This window comes from Micropterus dolomieu, linkage group LG01 (assembly GCF_021292245.1).
Source record: "Micropterus dolomieu isolate WLL.071019.BEF.003 ecotype Adirondacks linkage group LG01, ASM2129224v1, whole genome shotgun sequence".
In the NCBI taxonomy this organism is placed as follows: Eukaryota; Metazoa; Chordata; class Actinopteri; order Centrarchiformes; family Centrarchidae; genus Micropterus; species Micropterus dolomieu.
The window spans coordinates 3,772,896-3,793,669 of NC_060150.1; the positions used below are offsets into that span (position 1 = coordinate 3,772,896).

General features: G+C 39.8%; 1 protein-coding gene across 1 annotated transcript in view; it reads left to right on the forward strand.

The window, feature by feature from the left end:
- Positions 1–19,831, forward strand: part of glsa (glutaminase a) — a 29,344-nt gene extending 9,513 nt beyond the window's left edge. The window contains exons 2-18 of the mRNA XM_046052511.1: positions 1,767–1,863; positions 2,107–2,225; positions 5,335–5,464; positions 5,623–5,702; positions 5,835–5,998; positions 7,550–7,608; positions 13,169–13,201; positions 13,671–13,729; positions 13,980–14,046; positions 14,442–14,492; positions 14,624–14,800; positions 14,894–15,025; positions 15,933–16,025; positions 16,440–16,501; positions 16,684–16,760; positions 16,860–16,923; positions 17,641–19,831. Coding sequence (XP_045908467.1) covers positions 1,767–1,863; positions 2,107–2,225; positions 5,335–5,464; positions 5,623–5,702; positions 5,835–5,998; positions 7,550–7,608; positions 13,169–13,201; positions 13,671–13,729; positions 13,980–14,046; positions 14,442–14,492; positions 14,624–14,800; positions 14,894–15,025; positions 15,933–16,025; positions 16,440–16,501; positions 16,684–16,760; positions 16,860–16,923; positions 17,641–17,791 — 1,615 coding nt within the window. The 3' untranslated portion in view covers positions 17,792–19,831. The remainder of the gene's footprint in view (positions 1–1,766; positions 1,864–2,106; positions 2,226–5,334; positions 5,465–5,622; positions 5,703–5,834; positions 5,999–7,549; positions 7,609–13,168; positions 13,202–13,670; positions 13,730–13,979; positions 14,047–14,441; positions 14,493–14,623; positions 14,801–14,893; positions 15,026–15,932; positions 16,026–16,439; positions 16,502–16,683; positions 16,761–16,859; positions 16,924–17,640) is intronic.
- Positions 19,832–20,774: the final 943 nt, after the last annotated feature.

A 20,774-nucleotide genomic window follows, 5' to 3' on the forward strand; every position in this document is an offset into this window, starting at 1 on the left:
GCTCACTGCCGCTGAATAAATCCAGAGGAAACTCTGTTAATGCTGAGTCTGAGATGACGAACTGTAAGATTTCTGCTCTCCAAGGGTCAGCTTTATATCAGGCTGGCTGCTGCTGCTGCGAGGAGCCACCTGCCAACTTAAGCTTTACCTTCAGACACCCTCTCCTAGCATACAGGCCAGTGTCCCACAATGCATTGCAGGACAGAGTGCGCCTGGGCACCCAGAGCTTTGCACAAATCCAATTTGGTGTTGATATGAATCATAGCAGAGAGCCTGCTGTGAGCCGGTTGTCCCGTCTGCCTCCTGACACGCTACTAACTTTCCTCCCAGATACGAATTGGTGTGGAAGCGCTGCTTAGAATACCAGCCAGGCCAAGACAATAAAACTCATCAGACACTTTGAAAATAAAATGGATTCAATTCAGTGATCGTGATTGGGAACAAAAGTTACAGGATTATAGCAGCACAAAGAATGGGGATAATAAACACATTCAGTGGTGCAGGAAATATAGGAAAAGAATGGCTGAAATATGAGTTTTATTATTAAAGTCTGCAAGCAGCAGTTCAGCTCGCTGCTCGATAGAAACCTAAATACATTATGACAATCGCATGCAGAGTGCCCAGTGTGCATAATAAGAGGCTTTCGCATGTTAACAAAGGTATTATTATTATTTTTTTATTTAATACTGAAAACTTCAGCAGTTTTGGCATACTTTGTTAAATGGTAAAAAGGGATAAAACATATTTATATTCCCTAAACTGAGATAGTGAAAAAGCTTCTGTATTTGAAACCAGAACTTAGTTATTGTAGTGACAGAGTGACACCTATGTTGAAAAAATAAAACCGCACCTATGCTTGTTCTGATATGGCTAGCTAGAAAATACCGCTAACCACAAATCAAAATGAAACAAATATCGTTATAGAAGTGAAGAGTCGAGTGTCACTGCTGAGACGTTTAAAAGTCTTCCCTGTGAACGTTGTGGTGCTTGTAACTAAGCTATGCAGAGAACAAATGTCAATGGCTGCCATGACAAGTGAGAGTGGAGATGCTTGTAGTTCAGCTTTCCCCGCTCTTTCAGCTCTGGAAGAAATAATTAGGCCTCCGGTGACGCTGTGAACTTATTCACTGATTCAGTGGGAGGCTGGTGGTCGTTTCTCAGCCTGCTTCCAGCTACTGAACAACATTTGCCAAGAGCTCTGGCGAGCTTCCACATCACAGCTGCTGCAGTTAAGGCCCAGTCATCACAAATCACAGATTGTGCTTTTATTCTGCTGAACTGCACCGACACCTCACTGTAAGGCGGCGTCAGTTTCTTTCTGTCCCAAGGATTTACCCCAACTCAAACAGCATAAATAAATGTACAATTCACAATCATGGTGTCATTCTGGGTCTAAAAACTATGTAGCGAGTAGTTCGGTTAGTTCACATATTAGTCGGCTTTTTTAAACATATTTCTGGCTGGTGTTCTAGCAAAGCAGACAATTAACAGTTAACATTACAGTGGCCTTATGGCAGCATATTAGCTTATGGAAAGGACAAACGGTACAAGTCTTTTCCACAGGTTATATTACTGCTGTAAGGTCAGTGTAAGTGTTTTCCAGTGCAGTATCACAGTTATTACTCACTGCTTCTCCTTGCAGTCAAAAAGCTTTTCTCTCCTCCCTCTGCTGCAGTTCCCCTCCATGTTCCCACCACAGCCGGTCTCACTGTGGAGTTACCTTTCTCACTTTTCTGCATGCGTATTTTTGTTTTTCTTTCCTGCAGGAGAAGAAAGGCGGGCATCCTGCCCAGTCTGGAGGACCTGCTCTTCTACACCATCGCAGAGGGCCAGGAAAAAATCCCCGCTCACAAATTCACCACAGTGAGTCCTCAGAATAGGAACGATCACTGAGGATTTATGTTTGAAATGATTAGTTTCCTGTACTGTAGGATTTATAGACAAATGTGAGTGTTGTAGATGATTTAACTGCAGGTAGGCAGTGAATCAGCATCGCTCCTTGTAGATCTCTCCCTGGCTGAATCTTGAGCAGCATTTGTTGACTCTTCAGGAGTCTGTTTACGGCTCGTAGCTTTATTGATTTGCTGTCCCCTTCTCTCTGTACAGGCTCTTAAAGCCACAGGGCTTCGCACAGGAGACCCCCGGCTGAAAGAATGTATGGAGATGCTGAAGGTGACCGTGAAGACGACCTCTGACGGCGCACTAGACCGACACCTCTTCAAAAAGTAGGTTTTTCTTTTTCACAATATAGATTGATTGATTGATTGATGTTTTTATTTTGAACATAAAACAAACAAAAACTTAATTGAAGTAAAAAACAGAAGGAAAAAAAATGTAACCTATCTACTCGTACCCCTTTATACCCTAAATGCAATAATTCACTATAATACAGCTATAAAATAATAAATCTACAAAATGATAATCTGTATTTAAATACATATTCAAATGATAATAATAATAAAAATAAAACCCCAGGTGATTATTAGAACCCTACATCATCTCTTTACCTCTTGAATATAATGTCTTTGTACATGTTTTTTAAACAAAATATGTTTGGATGCTTTAATTCACCATTTAGCTTGTTGCACAACAAACACCATAGACAGATAACAGAAACTTTTCCTGGTTGGGAGTCTTAAAATTTTCCCCTTAAGTTGCAACCCAGCTGTCTTTCAGAGAACCCATTCTGTATTGCTTTGGAAATAGCAGCAATGGCAGAGTTTTAATAGTCCAAGACCTTTCTGAATTTTGTCTTTTTCAATATAACGAACAATGCAAATGTGCCAGAGGAGAGAGAAGATTGTTCTAACATCTGCAGCAGATTCAATACATATTTTTGACTTACTGCGATTGATAGAAACAGTTTTTGTAAAGCTAAAATTAGACTCTTGGAAACTCAAATCAAACCTTCTCTTAATATTTTATCTTAAATGTGGTATGTTATATAATGGAATATCCTGTTTGCTGTCCCACCTTTTATTATCAGCAACATCATTACATTACAGCTTCTTTAGTTAACTTTTGTTCAAAAAGACTTGAAATTGCTATATGTCAGAGGTTGCACGCCTCTGGAACAACTAGGGGTTAAGTGTCTTGGTCAGGGCGCCAATGGTGGATGTGTTGCAGTGGGAATCAAACCGAGATCTCCTACACCAAAGGGATGTGTCTTATCCACCGTGGCATCACCACTCCCACAGATGAGTCTTTCGTCAGTCTATCATAAGAATTATTAATGCTGGTCAGAGTCCTCTGCACCTCCTTGCAGCAAAAAAAGGTCACTGCATGTCATTAATTATTAATAACTCCTCAGTTTGCGCGTCATCGGCTTCTTGTTGAGGTTTTCGTCCAGAGCACAGCAACTGGAGTAAAAAATAGGGCTTGAATAACAGTAAAATGTCACCAGCTTAAACTTTAATAAAACACCAAGAAGCTCTTTCACATATGAAAACACAACAGTGTCACCATCAAAACGGAAACATTTATAGTTATTCAAGCCCTATATTTTTTTAAATTATAGATAACAACAAGACGTTATCTAACAGAAACATGTTAGTTTGTGAAGGACACATGAGGTAGGACTGACTTTACTGCACCGTCTTAACACCTGCTAATTATTTTAAACCGTAAAATCTGTTAAAGATATTCAAAGATGAGTCGGTTATGTTTGTGATAGAACTGATAAAAGAGAGTTAAACTGCTTCAATATACAGTTGTGTGTTAACGACATTGGATATGAAACATGATTTTCTACAGCGCACAGAACCGCCTCACTAATCTAAGATCAAAGGTCAAATCAGTGAAACTGTGAGCAGGTCGTAAAATAATTAGTTGTTATAAAACCACTTGTGGCAGAGAAGCTTTTTGACTGTAACATAAAACATGAATCAGATATCACAAAGTGTGACTACTCAAAGTGAATCTGAAACAATAATCCACATATGTGCACTATTTATAACACTGTCAGACTCACAGTGGGGGGAAAAAATGGGGGAAAAAATCCTTGAAAACTTGGTGCCTACATTACCCACAATGCAATGGTGTGTTAAACTAATGTAGCCTGGAGCCTGTGAGCTCACTTGTTTCTAACTCTAGACCAACAGACCGTTTTCATTTTCATACTGTTAGTGGACGCTGACTCAGGTGACGTCACTTGAGGACATTTATCAGACTTCACACAGCTCTCTCTGGAGACACTAAAGGCTTTAAAGCGTGCGCTTCAGCTCCTCAAGACGTTTCAACAGACTTTGATGTGTAAAATCAGCAGAGTTACTATTTTAAACACAGACGTAAAGACTGAAGTCTGGAAAAATTAAATAAAAAAAAAAAAAGTTACCATAACTAAATGAAATGTACATTTTTATGACACTAAGACAAGCAGCACATTGTTTATTTATACAATAATCAAATAGCCCCAGAAGTAGCTGTAAAACCACAACTGGAACCCCCCCCCTCCCTAGAAGAAACGATGCTGAGACAATATTGGGTGACAGCTTGGGTAGCTGCGCGTTGTGTGTCGGGACATATGACGGCTCACCGGGGAGCTGAATCCTCACCGAACAGGCCCCGGCACAGCCGCGCCTGGCTGGCATCCATCACTTCCGCTCCCCGGGCTTATTTATAGAGCTCAACCTCACAGGGGGAAGCACGTGAGCAGGCGGAAGAGTGCAGCGTGTGTTTTCTCTGCAGGAATCCAATGCTACAGGGATTAGACAGGGTTTGATGCATTGAGGTAGCTGAGCCACAAATCTCCCTGCTACCAGAGCTTCCAGCTCACCGCCTTACTACGTAGAGTCATGTGTTTACTCTCTGTAGTCCTAAATCTCTCAATTAAAAAGGATCAGGACAACATCTGGAAACCCCTGACCAGACTGGGGAGAATTCAGCTCTCAGTTTGGTTAATCAAAGGTGCAGAAATCCTCCCATCAAGCTGAGTCATTTAGAAAAGAGATATTTATGACACTGAACTATCAGATTTATCAGGCATTTAACCATCAAACAAGTGAATTATTAATCACCTGTCCATAGAAATTAAGAATTGTGGTTAAGACCCTCTTCATAATAACCAGGAAGACCGAAGACAATGGATGAGTTAACTTTTCCCACTATTGATCAGAAAACACGCTCCAGCTAACAAGTCTTACACTTGCCCGGCTTACGTCAGCTTTTCTGTCTTCAGGTCAAAGTTTAAGGGTTCATGTTGTGCTTGTTTCTTCAGGAAACATTCATCTGATATCTGATAAGTATGTTAACACAAACACCAGCAGAGACTGCTCCCCTGAGTCGTGGCTGTAGACTAACTGGAGGCCTGAACTCTTGTCTTATCTCCTGTCTTAGATGTGTCCAGAGCAACATTGTCCTGCTCACCCAGGCCTTCAGGAAGAAGTTTGTCATCCCAGACTTCCAGTCCTTCTCCGCACACATCGACGAGCTCTATGAGAACGCCAAAAACATGTCCGGAGGGCAGGTGAGTGAGGGGTGCTGGCAGACAGAGACCTCTGCTGCTACAGTCTGCTTGTGTTAAATTTACACTCACTGGCAGTATTTGGAACTAGTTGTGCAACGTCTGTCATATAAAAATGAGATATTTCTGACTGGAACAGTGTGTGTTATTTGATGCTGTAGGTGGCAGACTACATTCCTCAGCTGGCTCGCTTCAGCCCAGACCTGTGGGCCGTCGCCCTGTGCACCGTCGATGGACAGAGGTACAACTGAATTGTTATTAAAGCTGTTCTTTTTTGCATGTTCAGCGAGTTGCGAGTATAGTTGCGTACGAAAACTGTAAACCTTCTGCAAAGGCACGTGTGTAAACAAATATCTGCGCGTCACTTCCTCAGGCACACTGTTGGCGACACCAAGGTTCCTTTCTGTCTGCAGTCCTGCGTTAAGCCGCTGAAGTACGCCATCGCCGTTCACGACCACGGCACCGAGTACGTGCACCGCTTCATCGGCAAAGAGCCCAGCGGTCTGCGATTCAACAAGCTCTTCCTGAACGAGGAGGGTGAGGAAACAATGAGTCCATATCTGAAATATACCATCCACTCACCCTCTGTGTTTGTTCAGCCAGCTGTGAACTCCAGGCTCCTGCACTCACCTTAATAGGGGCCATCTCACTGCCTTGTTGCCATGGAACTGTAATAAATTGTTAATGAGAGGTTACAGCACCACAGCAGAATAAAAACAGAGTGGCCAGTGTGTAAAATAGACTTAACCTGGAAATGCAACCAGCTGCTGGCATGTGACTCTATAAAACCAGCCAGAGCTGAGCAGCAGAGACAATAAGACTCTGTCTGTTCAGCCAAAGACATCCAGTTTCCCACAGGTCTGAAATGTACTGAGGAGAGGAGGCAGGAGCACTAGAGATTTATTGTGTATGTATGGCAAACTTTGAACAGGATCTCTTTTTTTGGTGTCAACTGATATGACGATATTTATCACAAAGTCTACATTTCTGTTCCATAGTAGGAGATTCCTGAAAAGGCATTTAAATAAATAAAAACCACCAAAGTAATTCTTATCAGTATAAATCTTTGCCTAAAAGTTTTCAAGGATGGGTCAGGTCTAATTGAGATTGTAAGCACTGCGCATGCTATAGTGATGACAGCGGGATCCTAGTTAGCCCAGATATTTAAAGGGAACAAAATACACCACCAGTCCGTTTTCGTTTCGGGCTTTAAAAGAGCGCTCCAGCCATTTAGTGTTTCACCCCGATAACATTATCACACTCATGGATGGTCCATTTAAACAAACCCTAACTCATCTAACTCTACTCTGTCTAGATTTGGTCAAAAATAGCTTTGTTTCTGAGACACAAACGAGGTTTTGTTTTTGTTTTGGTGACGAGCTGCGCAACAACAGTAAACACAAATCTATATAAATATAGTTGGGTTTTTTTTTTTGTCTGCAGCCTCCTTTCAAACTAGCTTATCACAACACATTAATATAGCAAAGTAAACATATCTGCTGTTTATACATGCTGACTTTTCAATATTTAACCATAAACACAAAGTCTTTCTGTAAATTTAACTAAATGTTTCATTAATCTAAGTCTAACAAAATGTAGGCCGCTGTTTTGCAAAACTCATTTAAATCCTGGAGAATCACCAGAAATGAATCATCAGAAAAAATACTGTTGTGTGCTGGAAAATGTAGATAGACTCTGGTGTGAGAAAGTTTCCGGTTTCCTCTGTTGTTTTCTAACAAAGCAAAGGACTCGCTGGCAACTGAAATATTCCAGCTGTTTATTTTTAGATGTTAGGGTTTTTTTTGAAAAACATTGGCTTGTTGCATAAGAAGATTAAAACACAGAGGGGAAGTGGTGTATTACTGCATGTTAGTTGGTGTGAGTGTGTGTTATGCTATTGTGTAGTTACCTCGTCATGTTGATCACTCAGATTATTCAGATGTGTTTTGACGTTTTTTTAGTTTGTACTATAGACTTTTTTTAAAAATAAACTGATATAATTTATTTTTCCAGGTTGCTGGTTATCCAGTTTGTTAACATTTATTTTGTGTACGTTGCTGATCCAAACCTTTATTTTCTCTCCTACAGATAAACCACACAACCCCATGGTTAATGCTGGCGCTATCGTCTGTACCTCCCTCATTAAGGTAAATTGCACGTACATACGTCTGATCAGCTCAAATACAAACGAATAAATTTAACTAGGTGATTTAAGTTATAAGCCTCATATTTGTCATTTTTTATATTTTAAAATGCAGATGTTTCACAGATGTCCTTTGACAACTGAATTCAGAATTTCTAACTGTACAAATTATAATCGCCTGGAGAACTTGTTTGCGGCAGATTACTGTATACAGGGAGATTAAGGTTATAGATAATCACGCTGAAAGGGGATTTGGTTGAAAGCAGCATCAGATATCCTGCGCACACACACACACACACATACACACAGTTTACAGTGTGGGCGGAGATGGGGGCGGTCAGGTCAGCTCCACCACATTACCAGCTTCAGTCAGAGAAACCTCCTGAACGTTTCATTAAATATCCTCCTCTGACCTCCAGACAGACACAAGAGCCCCACCTGCTGATTTAAAATTAAGAAACTGAAACTGTCCCACCTCGATAGGCCAGTGAGGATCACGACGAGCGGTTTAATTACACTGTCACACTTGTGACCCTCCCTTGTGCTATTAATCTAGCTGCTGCAGTCACCTGAATGCCAAAGGCAGTGCTATTTTCATTGAGGAGAATATCAGATACTTCTTGCCTCTCTTCAGGGAGCTCATAAGTCAAATAGAAACAGTCTCTGGAAAAGTTTGGGTTCTTTTAAGCATTATTTAAAGCATTGGCCATACTGTAGTGTCCCTTCACACACACAACAAAGTTGCCTTGTAATCCCATCCAGTCCTGATTGTTTCCATGTAGTGATCTTACATTTTGGTGACTTAATATCGAGTGCTAAATGAGTTACGATGAAATTATGAGCTTATAAAGTAAAAGACACGTGTACATTTGTCTCTTACATTTGTGATTGATGAAATTATACTGTTGACAAAGCAAGTCAGTGCTCTTCAGGAGATGCAAATGTGGACTGTTGGAATACGTTGCTCAGAGTGGGAAGAAATCTTAAACTAGAGCTGCCAATTATCTGTCTCACGTTGACCATTGAACAGGGGCAGCTTTTTTTCATGTGGCTGCTCAAAGTGTAAATACTTTCAGCGGGCGTGTCGCAGGAAACCGGGGGCAATTTAAGGAACAAGCTAGAGTGATGACCCTTAATCTGCACACGCTCCATAGGATTCTCTCTCTGCCTGTGGAAAAGGAGCAGGATCATTTAACCTTAAATACTGATTTTGAGGAATGAAAGTAGCTTTTTGGATGTACAGTATTTCTCTTCTGGTGTCTAAAGTTTAGACGACTGCAAATTTAAACTAACAAACTGTGCTAATATAGTTGTGGCTAGCGGGCATACAAGATTTTATGTTCCAAGCCACATGGCCCAATGTAAGCAGCAATGTTGTTTGTCTGTTTTGACATTTTTTTGTTAGAAAGTGAACATTTACTACACAAAAAGGGTGTATTAAAAGAAATTGATTTGTTCTAGTATAAACAAAATCATCAATTAACATTTTAAATGCCAATTTATGTCTGTTTAACAGAAAGTGTGAATGTTATATACGCCTAAGTCTGCAAAAGTGAAGTTCCTTTCATTGTCAGCCTGTCTGTAGGGTGGAAGACCCAGCAAAACCAAAGAGAATGACTAGTTCACTCGTGAAAAGCAATGTTATGAAATTAGAATAGAGAGTTTAGCAGAAGATGCCTGACATCTAAAATAATTTGAACCATATAAAAAAAAACTCTTAAGTAACATTAGCAGTAATGACTTTGAGGTTAATATGACATATTTTGCTGTGTTACAATTGCCCCCAGCACTCTGACTTCTTGCATTTAATTAAATATTTTAGTCTTGTTCTTATAAGTGAAAGTAAACCAATTGTATCATTAATTAGTGCACGTATATCTTTTCGTTTCTTGTATCAAAAGATGACTAGTGTATCTCAAGTAGTCTGTGAGTTATTAAGGAAAATGTAAACAATGTTACAATTGCCCCCGGTCTCCCCTACACTCAACATAACTACATGACGTACCAGAAACGCGTAGCACAAGAGCTTCAAAAATGCCGCTAAACAAACGTCGTCACCCACATTCTCAACAATCACAAGACAAACTGTCAGGATAGAAATGTTACCTCACAATAAAGCTGTTTCTCTGTCAGCTTGTTGCTCTATTCTTCACTGGCCTGATAGATTTCAAGAGTAAAAGCAAACAGCACATGTTAGCTTGTAGCAAGAAACTCTAAAGGATTTAATTAAAAGGGCTTAAAACGCACAAAAACACCACAGAATCGTGTTGCTGTTGTTTTTTAAAATACATTTCTTTTATTTTACATGACCCCGGCTGTGTCTTCTGTTGCGTTCACATCAAATGGGAATGGAAAATACATTTGAACACTCAAGATTAGATAAAATGTTTTATCTGCAATATGAAAGTAAAGCAGAGAATTCTTGAATCTTCTGTCGATCATTCCCGTATGATATGAAACCGTTGTTTTCACTGTTGACGTGTCTGTAGCTGAAGGTTGGATTTTATCATATCCATTGACCCGAATAATAAAACCAGGTTCTGTGCATGCCCCCCTCTCCCCCTGCTCTCTCTGAATCTAGATCTACACTTCAAATACACTCATTTGCAATGTACCTTTTCAAGGCTCGTTGTGTGGTTTTATGTGTTGTTGCATATTTTACAGCAGTAGGATCTTTGGGATATTATGACCACTGCAACAGGTCAATGACGTTGGTAATTTTTCCTTTTTAATTATTTTCTCCCCTCTTTTGTCTGGATTTGTGACAAGCTTTTAGCCTTCACATGGCTGTTTTTAATGAATGTTTTAAATGTTGCTTTTATAGTTTTATTCACCTGCATTCTCCAAAACTGTTTATACGTCTGGATTATAAACAGCTCTGGCTCAACTCAACCACATGCTCCATTCTTATTTAAAAAAGGACCTCTTTGTTTTTTGTTTATATCCAGTCTTTAGCAGTCAGTACAGACAACTTAAGCCAGAACATCAGTTTTGTCCCTCGGCCACAGTAGTGATAAAACCCAACCCATGTGTGTTTACACTGCAAGCTACATGGCATGATGAGTGGCCATAATTAACTCCTACAATTAGCAGCAAAGTCCTATAATGTTTATCTCTAAATTTATTATTTCAAACATTGAGTTTTAGTCTAATACGCCTGAAGATCCTTGTCCAATAAAATCTGTAGCAGGAGAAGCACACTGTTATTTGTTGCATTAAAAATATATAATTTTATTTGTAATCTGCCATATCTATCTAGAAAATATTCTAATATAACAATTTTGATTTCAGTCTACACACCTAGCTTTAATAGAGGGGATAATATTTGCATACGTCTGTATACTTGGACGGTCGATCCTCCTAATGATTTTCATTGTCAATTAATCTGTTTAATTGAACAATTGTTTGTCTATGAAATGTCAGAAAATTGGTCTAAATGTCAAACACTGTTTCCTAAAGCATCCTCAAATGTCTTGTTTTGTCCACAACCCAAAAGATATTCAGTTTACTGTCATAAAGGAGCAAAGAAACCAGAAAATATTCACATTTAAGAAGCTGGAATCAGAGAATTAGGAAGTTGTTTTTTTTTTTCTTTAAAAAAGCACTCAAAGCGATTAATCGATTATCAAAATAGTAAATTAATAGTTGACAAAACAAAATGCAGCTCCAATCTCAACAGCTACCGGATGATATTTGGTTCAGCCATTTATGTTCCCCTCAGGATGAATTGGCCTAACTTTAGTGCCATCATCAGGTCAAAGTTTCCAAGGACATTTCCATCAGCATGTTAGCGCCTCAGTAGCATCTCACACAGCAGCTGGCATAGCACAGCTGTAGACTCTTGGTTTTTGATAACGAGCACAAACCTAATTATTGATTTAAAGAGACAATCCAGTGATTTAGTGCGGTACTTCACTATATTTGTGGGAATCCCAAGACGACACAAAAAATTATTGCCGAAGTTGAAGCAACAGAAATCGAAATATTCTGACTTTTAATCCTTAATATGTGCAAAGCTCCAGAAAATGTTCTATAGTGCAACAAACAGCAAACTATATTTGAGTTGTTCTGTGATTCACTGTCTTGTTAGAATATGTGTTCATTGTAGGTCTGAACAACCAAAGCCCCGCACACAACTTTATTTCTTTTATTTCTCCCAACAACTTTTATTATGGAGACAATTAAAGTCAGAGAGAGTCGGAGAGTCTGTCAGCAAGAAACATGTTTTGCATGATTAAGTGTCATTTCTATTCAGTCACATGTGAGGCTGGTCATTCCTGTGTTTAGTCCAAACAGACGACGATATAACCTAGCACACTGAGGAGTCGGACAAGTCACTAAACTGCACCAAAGTCTCTAATGAAGCAAGCAAAGCATCTGATGAAAGCAGCCGGCGGCTCCGCGAGTAAAATCAGCTGATGAAAGCTGCTGCGCTAAAAAAAAAAACGCTAATAAACAGAAAGCCAAAAACTGAGCGTCAACTTTGATACAAGTTACATCGTTTCAGTTTCCCTGAAACATTTAGGCCAATAAATCCCAAGACACCGTGATGATATTCTGGGTTATTCAATAACGGATTCAGTCAGAATCAATAAATATAAATGCAGATAATGTGAGTGTTGTGCCAGTAGAAATGATCCTGTGCCTCTGAGCAGGACATACCTTACCATAAGCTATAGTTTTTCATGTGCAGGTAACAGGGAATCATGCTGCTCTACACTGATAACTGTCAGACTTTATTAGTACCAACACTGTGCACATGTGTGCAGACACAAACTCCATCAAAAGTCTCTCCAGCTGTTAGAGCCGACCGTCATCAGCTGCCGCCGTCATCAGAAACAGACATCTCATGTCTCTAAAAACTTATTTCCTCGTTCCTTCTCTCCTGGCTTAGTTACAGGAAAAGAAGCAAGTGAGGGAAGCACGGACGCAATTAAGAGACTTGAGAAGCGCCCATACAGATGTTTCCCCAGGCTGAGTAGTCTCAACATGACGAGTAGATTGACTTTGGCGTGTGAAATTTGGTGGAATGCCCCTTTTTTAAGAAGTCCTGTGACTTGTTTGTCATGTGGCTCGCAGTGTAAATGCACCTTTAAAGGAAAGTAAACTAACTCACCAGCCACGGCTTCAGACAATAAACACACCTGTAGACTCACTGTATGCCAATCAATAGTTACACCTCCACCTAACTCAACTGTAGTTATTTTACCTTGATAAAACAAGTTTAATTCAAAATAAACACATTTCTCTTTGATTTTTTTTCTGTTCTTTTACAAAACCAGAAACCCTGAATGGATTAACTGTTTTCTTTCATCTCCTCCATCTCCAGCTAGTCGCCCTCCTCTAATCTTAATTCATTGATTGGTTTGATTGGTCACATAACGGATGAGCTCAACTTTTTAAAACCAGTAGTGATGTAAACTTAAACCATAGAGAAATGGATCATACATAACAGTGCTAATGTCTTGACATGGGTAACTTTTAGTGTCGGTGTCAGTTTGATGTTCGATTTAAAATGCCGAGAAGCTGTTTTTAATATTCTGATTGTTCTGTTTGTGTTTCAGCAAGGGGCAAGCAACGCTGAAAAATTTGATTATGTGAGTATTAGTGTGTTGTTGTGAGTGTCTCTCTCTTAATGTTAACGTGTTATTTTTTGGAAAATAAGTTTCCAAAGTGAAGTTTTGTAACTTTGTGCCAAGTTGCAATTAGTAATTATTTTCATTATGGATGAATTTACCAATTATTTCTTGATAAATCGGTTTCTCATTTGGTCTATAAAATGTGAGATAAAGTGAATAATACTATCCAGCTGCCTAAAACCTTAAGATCTTCAGTTTCATGTCAAGAAAACCGGCAAATATTCACATCTGAGAAACCATATATACTGTTTATTTGGGGTGTTTTTGCTTTAATTTATTTTAAAAAGTTGGCAATTAATTCGAAAATGGGTTTAAATTCCATTAAAATTGGAAAATGGTTGCTTCCTTAATGGGATGCATTATGTGTAAAGTTTAATTTGGTTTATTGGTGGATCCTTTACTCGAAATCTGCTGCTCTGCTCTGCAGGTCATGAACTTCATGAACAAACTGGCAGGAAACGAGTACGTTGGCTTCAGCAACGCCACGTGAGTACAGCTACAGGAATATGCTGAACACTACAGATCGAAAACACAGATGTTTTATTGATTTTTATTATATGCAGTGAATATTTAAAGCTGAAGTCTCAGAGATGTGAAGGACAGTCCTGCATCACCGAGTTGAATTTGAGGTCACGAAAACTGTTCCAGTTGGAAAGTTTGAGTTTTATATAACATGAGCTGAGTCGTGGTGTTTAAAGACAAACAAACCTCCTCCCTCTCTCTCTGTGTGTCCCAGTTTCCAGTCGGAGCGAGAGTCTGGAGACAGAAACTTTGCCATCGGCTACTACCTGAAGGAGAAGAAGGTGAGGTCAAAGGTCTTCTACAGCTGAGAGAAACCTCCTCACGGTGCAGCAGCTGGTTTTATTTCTCTGAAACAGACTTTGTTAGATTTCTTTTTTTCTCTAAACTCACACTACCACATAACAAGGTGCATAAATCACTTAATGGTAATTTTTGGTCAACTGTACTTTTATAAACTGATCTGTAAAGTAAAAATAATCAAGACAAACCTTTAAAATTGTTCACTTTACATACATGTATTTCAAGTTTTTGAAGTTAATATGCTTCCGTGGGCTCTATTTTGACATTCCTTTTGTTTTCTAACTGTAGCCGCTAACTGCTCTGCTCTGTAATTTTGCCTTGTAAAGCAGTGATTCTACAGGATTCAGACAGGTTGACAATGTTGTTCTTCCTTCAGTGTTTTCCAGAGGGGACAGACATGACCTCCATCCTCGACTTCTATTTTCAGGTAAATGCAAAACACACCTTTTTCTGTAAAATAACTATTAAAAAGTAGCAAGAAGAAGCTAAAGCCGCAGTAGCGTGTTAAACAAGAACAGCCTCTTGTAGCATTTAAAATATTTATGTATTCTCCATCAGTTGTGCTCCATCGAGGTGACCTGTGAGAGCGCCAGCGTCATGGCGGCTACGCTGGCCAACGGCGGCTTCTGCCCGATCACGGGAGAGCGAGTGCTGAGCCCCGAGGCGGTGCGAAACACGCTGAGTCTGATGCACTCCTGCGGCATGTACGACTTCTCCGGACAGTTCGCTTTCCACGTCAGTGTCTCCTTCATCAAACACCTACCACGCTCCTCTTGACCAATAAGCATGTGGGAGTTCTGATAACACGTCCTCGTCTTTCTGTTTCAGGTCGGGCTGCCGGCTAAATCCGGTGTCGCTGGCGGGATCCTGCTGGTTGTTCCAAACGTGATGGGCATCATGTGTTGGTCTCCTCCGCTCGACAAGCTGGGCAACAGCGTCAGAGGCATCCAGTTCTGCACGGTAACCGCAGACTTTAACTTCCAACTGGTTCCCCAGAGCCCAAGGTGGCGTCTTCAGGAGTCTTATTTTGTAGCAGAAGTAGTATTTTCCTGTGGGACAGGACGTTGTTTTCACTGTTCATCACAGGACTGGTACGGGACAGGCAGGACGGGAATCATAGATCAGTTTTTAGGTAGAAAAAGGCAGTTTTAATATGAATAAACCCTATTTTCTGATTTTCTTTCATTTATTTTCTCGGGGATGAGACGGTATTAAGTATTTTTGTTGGAGTGGGAAAATCCACTCCCAAATCACCTTCTAGTCTGAAGCCCAAAGATGTTTCACTCATCATAGAAGTCCAAGAAGACTAGCGAGTATTTATATTTGAGACTGGGAACCAGAAAACATTGGGTATTTCTACTATTTAAAACCAACCTGGATAATTAATCTTAATCAAAATAGTTGCATAAGTTCACTAATTGTTTTAGTTGTAATTTTATTTTGGACTATTTACATTGTACAATTACTGACTAATGCTCGTACTTCTGTTTTAATTTATTTTAACTAGTCGTTAGGGTTTATATTTGAAGAATTTACAGAATATTATCTAAAAACCATAAAAAGGTACACTACAAAAGCCTGGTAGTACTTTGATGGAAGACTATTCACCCCACATGAGTGTCTGGACAGATGCTCTGTGTTACATCACAGGCACAACTTTCACGTCCAGATGCTGAGGCCAAAAAAACCAGACACTTTTATCTACTTGAGCTGCGGTCGAGACCTGATGTTTGGTGGAAATGGTGTTAAAAAGGCTTCATTCCCGTGAATATGTCGACAAACTGAGCATTACAGCCCTCTAAAGCTCGTCTGTCCCGCGTGGACAGAGTGTATTTGTGTAAATAAGCAGGTTCTTCTTGCCTTTCAGGACCTGGTGTCCCTCTGTAACTTTCACAACTACGATAACCTGAGACACTTTGCTAAGAAACTGGATCCTCGCAGGGAGGGAGGAGACCAGAGGGTGAGTCCCAGCAAAACGCTCCTTCGTCAGTTTCTATCCACCCTCCTTCAAACTCCCCCCCATCCTCTAACCATGCGACTGGTTACACTCTTATTCTCCTCTTGTTGAGGTTTATTTTTAGTCTAAATTGCCAGGCAGTGAAACATTTTTCAGACCGTCTGCGTCACATCCTCCCGCTGTGTGCTGGATGCTGTTTGACCTTGTGTGAAGGATTTTAATTGTAAGCGCCATCTGGTGGAAAATAACTGAATCGCCAGCGTTGAATGAATGAATGAACATTTTTATTCCCTCATTCCTAAAATGTCAGATTTGCACTTGACTCTTGTTGCATGCGCGACTAATGAACGTCAAATAAGCGGAGAATTTGTTATGGCTTCCAGTTTCCTGTCAGCTGTCTTCTTCTCCGTGTTTCAGGTGAAGTCAGTGATCAATCTGCTGTTTGCTGCTTACACTGGAGACGTCTCGGCGCTGAGGAGGTAACACGACTCTTTACTCCGTGTGGTTTTCTTTCTTCAAGAGTAAAATATTTAGATTTAAAAAGTGGCAAAAGTAAAAAAGGACTTCAGTTTCTTCCATCTGTGTGATTTTAGGAAGCATTTTTTTGTTGTCGCTCTAATATTAATTTTCTTGAATCAACGTTTGTCGCTTGTTTGTCTAGGTTTGCGTTGTCCTCCATGGACATGGAGCAGAGGGACTACGACTCCAGGACGGCCCTGCATGTCGCCGCGGCTGAAGGTAAAACGCCGAGGAGGTCATTGTCAATTTATTGATAAGTCGTCAGTGTTGATCAGTGAGTGTGTGGAGCTGATGTTCGTGCGTGTGTCTGTGTTTCAGGACACGCTGAGGTGGTTCGCTTCCTGCTGGAGGCCTGTAAAGTCAACCCAGTTCCCAAAGACAGGTAAAATTCAACCACCACCAAACTTATCTGAGTGACGCTTAAGCAGGAAGACAGCTGACGTCAGTATATTGTTAAAAACAAAAGGTCACCTAGGGATCCTTTCCTTGATAATAGACAGCTGCTGTAACAGTCTGAGCCTGCTGCACGGATTCCAAACCTCTTTGTACCTTCTAGTCACTTCATCTTCAACATACGGTATTTGAAAATAGGGCCCAGGTTTAAATACAGAAATTAACCTTTTAGGTTCAGAAGTGCTTTTTAAATACACACAATTATGTTTGTCTGACTTTTTTGGCATTTGACACGGATGTTTTATTGTAACCTTAAGACTTTAACCACAGTATACTTTTAGTTAGTTGTTCTCGCTGTATATGAATGATATTTCCTGAACATTTCATTGTTATCCTGGAGCTCCTCAGCTTTTTAAAACCACCAGCTGTTAATAACAACTTATTAGGAGAAAATAATCAACCATTTTAATAATCAAGTCAATAAGTCATTTATCAAACAAAATGTCAAACATTCTTTGGTTTCAGCCTCTTAGATGTTTAATATTTGTTGCTGTTCTGTTTTATATCATTGTAAATTAAATATCTTTGTGTTTTTGGCTGCTGGTCAGACAAAACAAAGCATCACCTCCCACTGTAGGAAGCGGGAACATCATTTTATAGACTAAAGGTGTTAAAAAAACTCTTCTGACTGCTCCCTCTGCTGCAGGTGGGGGAACACACCCATGGACGAAGCGGTTCACTTCGGCCACCACGACGTGGTCACCATCCTCCGCGACTACCACACCCAGTACAGCCCTCAGGAACCCACCACCACCGACAAGCAGAGCGCAGAGAAGAACCTGGACGGGATGCTCTGACAGGAAAACGCCTGAAGGGAACGGTTTTTGTGTAAGAAATCACTCAAATCAAGCTGGACAGGATTCTCTGAGGGGAGAAGACACCGTCAGAAAGGAAACTCCATTTAACATCCACACATAGAAACAGTTAAGAACATTAAATCAACCCAGACAATAAACGGTACCGTGGAGGGGGGAAAAAAAACCTTAGATGAAACTAAACAGCCCCCCACCATCCCTCCAGTGTAAAAGCTCGTGTTATTAGATGTTCTTGTATTGTAATACTGTGTGTACTGTGACTGGGGGGGAAATATTTTTATTTGATTTCTCCTTCTGTATTTTGACTTTATTTGGTGAGTCGATGGACCCTGTTATTTACTTTCAACTATTTTTATTCTGAAAAGCTGTAACAGAAGGTAGCAAATGTAATCTGGAGTCTCGCATCTTCATCACAACATGGTGGGGAATGTATTTTCCCCGTGTGTGTGTGTGTGTGTGTGTGTGTGTGTGTGTGTGTAAATACGTACAGGTGTATATTTGTAGTTTGATCAGCACGAGGCGTGTGAGGTAGGTTTCACAAACACACGGTCAATGTTTCAATTTTAAATCTGACATTTTAATTATTATTTACATGCTTGTTTATTTAAACTTCAATATTCAGCCTTTATAAGTTAAAAGCTTTTTGTTTTGCTGCTATGTAACTACAGTTTTTCTTTTTTTTTTTTTACCCCCAAAAAACTGGACTTTTATTTTTCACTCTGCATTATTTTTTTTTATTTTTTATTTTTTTCCGTAACGTAAGGAAATAATGTAAGAAAGTCAAAAGCCAAATTCAGGTTGTTTGTTGTCTCCTGACTGTTGAAAGATATCATGTATGACACTGCCAGCAGTGAATTACTGTAAACATCCAACAAAAGATTAGAATAGAAGTTTGTTTTATACTTTTATGATTTGTTTTTTTTAGAATATTTCTATTTGATTGAGTGATGCAGCCGTAGATGTTTAAACATCATGTAGCTCCAGTAAAACATCTAAATTAAGTCCAATAGTAACATTAAAACAACTGATTAAGCTTGACACAGCCTTTCTAAATGTATAAGTGGTGTCTCACACCCTCCTCCCCTGTTTAGTGATGGTTTCTCTTTTATGGTGTAAATGTCCTCTTTCAACCCATCTGTCCTGCATGTCCAAAATATTGTTGTCATGGAAATAGTGACCCTTGTTCTTCAAGTGTAGGTAGAAATTTCAAGGTGAAAGTGAAAGAGACCTTTTACACCCGAATAGAGAAACCATCACTAAACAGGGGAAGGGAGTCTCTTTAACCAAGTCCAGTTGCCCTTGATTTTAACCTCCCTTGGATAACTACGACCTGACCACAAAAAATCTGACTTCTGCCACTTTAAGGAACTAAAATATATTTCTTTTGAGTGCACAACGTCATGCTGTAACACCCCTGTTCATTTTCATTGCTGTCAATCTAAAGATTTTTGCGGGGAGTGTGTTGACTGTATTGTATCACATGAATGATGATGGTTTGTATGTAAACACTCAGGAAGGTCCAGTCCACAACAGAAGGAGCTTTTCTAATGCCAGCGGATTGTTCTTTGTTTCGTTTATGCAGATATATTCCAGATGTTGTTTTCCGTACAGACAAACTGAAACCAGTGCAATCAACATGTCTGCGATATTAACAATCCACAATCCAAATTTAGTTCAAATTCAGTGCCCTGAGAGAGGTTTGTATCCCTCAGGTTGGTATCAGTTCATGCAGTTTGTTTGAGATCGCTTTTTTAATGTGAAGGTGACTGAAAAGAAGCACAAAACTGTACCTAAAAACTGCAATATTTTAAGAAGCAACATGAGGACAAAGTGATCCCGACCCGCCTGTGATATGAAGTGGTCTCTGTTTGCAGCTGTGACTGAAGTATTCTGAATGTAACGTGTTTTGGTGTCGTTCTCTTTCTTCTTCATGTGTTTGTATGCTGCTTCAGTTCCTGAGTGTCGCTGCAGTTCAGATATTTATTCACAGATCAAACATTTAATAAAAGGTATTAAAGTCAAGTAGATGTCTGTATTTTATTTTAAAAAATCTGGACAATCTGACAGATTTAAATTAACAAACAATTTAATGTTTTATTGTTTACAGTCTTTAGCTTGTATCTTCTCTCTGGACATGACCTGAAAAGTTGGTTCTGGATGTAGATCACTAAATATTGCAATCAGCAACATGCATCTTGAAGTAAAATTTCAGGCAGCCTTTGTTTTCTGTTCCATAACCCCCCTGTTTCTAAATTCACTGACACTTACAAGGATCAAACCCAGAACCTCAGAGCTTCTGACCAGACTTCTAACACACTGAGCTATTTGATCTGAGACGCTCTGTCTGTTTTTCTTAGAGCTTTTCACTTCTTCTTTTTGGACAGCTTACTCTTAAAGTCATGATATGCGAGAGGATCGAACCCACATTCGCAAAACACCTGTTAAGGCATCGAACACCCTGAGGCACTGGGTCAGAGATACTGAATTTAACATTATTTAAGCTTTGTAGTCTTTCATAAGGTAATCCAAGACTTGAACCAACAACCATCAGAACTTCTGATCAGTCTTTCATCACACTGAGCTATTTGATCTGAAACACATACTGTTTCTTTCTTAGAGCTTTTCCCTTTCTTTTGGAGCGCCAACTTCTAAAGTCATCGCTAAGAGTGAGAATCGAACCTGGAGACTCAAAATACCTGAAAAGGCTTCTAACACGCTGAGCCACTGGGATCATTATTTAAGCTTTTCACTCTTTCATCTGGGCGTTGGCCCTCAAAATGAGTAATGTTATCCAAGGATCGAACCCACAACTTCAAAACTTCAAACTAGTTATCTAACTCACGGAGCTACTTAATCTGAAACATTTCTGAACCGTTGACTTCTGCCTTTGGACATCCGACTTCAAAAGTCATTCATATTAACAGGAGTGAGAATTGAACCCTAAACTTCTTCTGGTCAGTCGTGC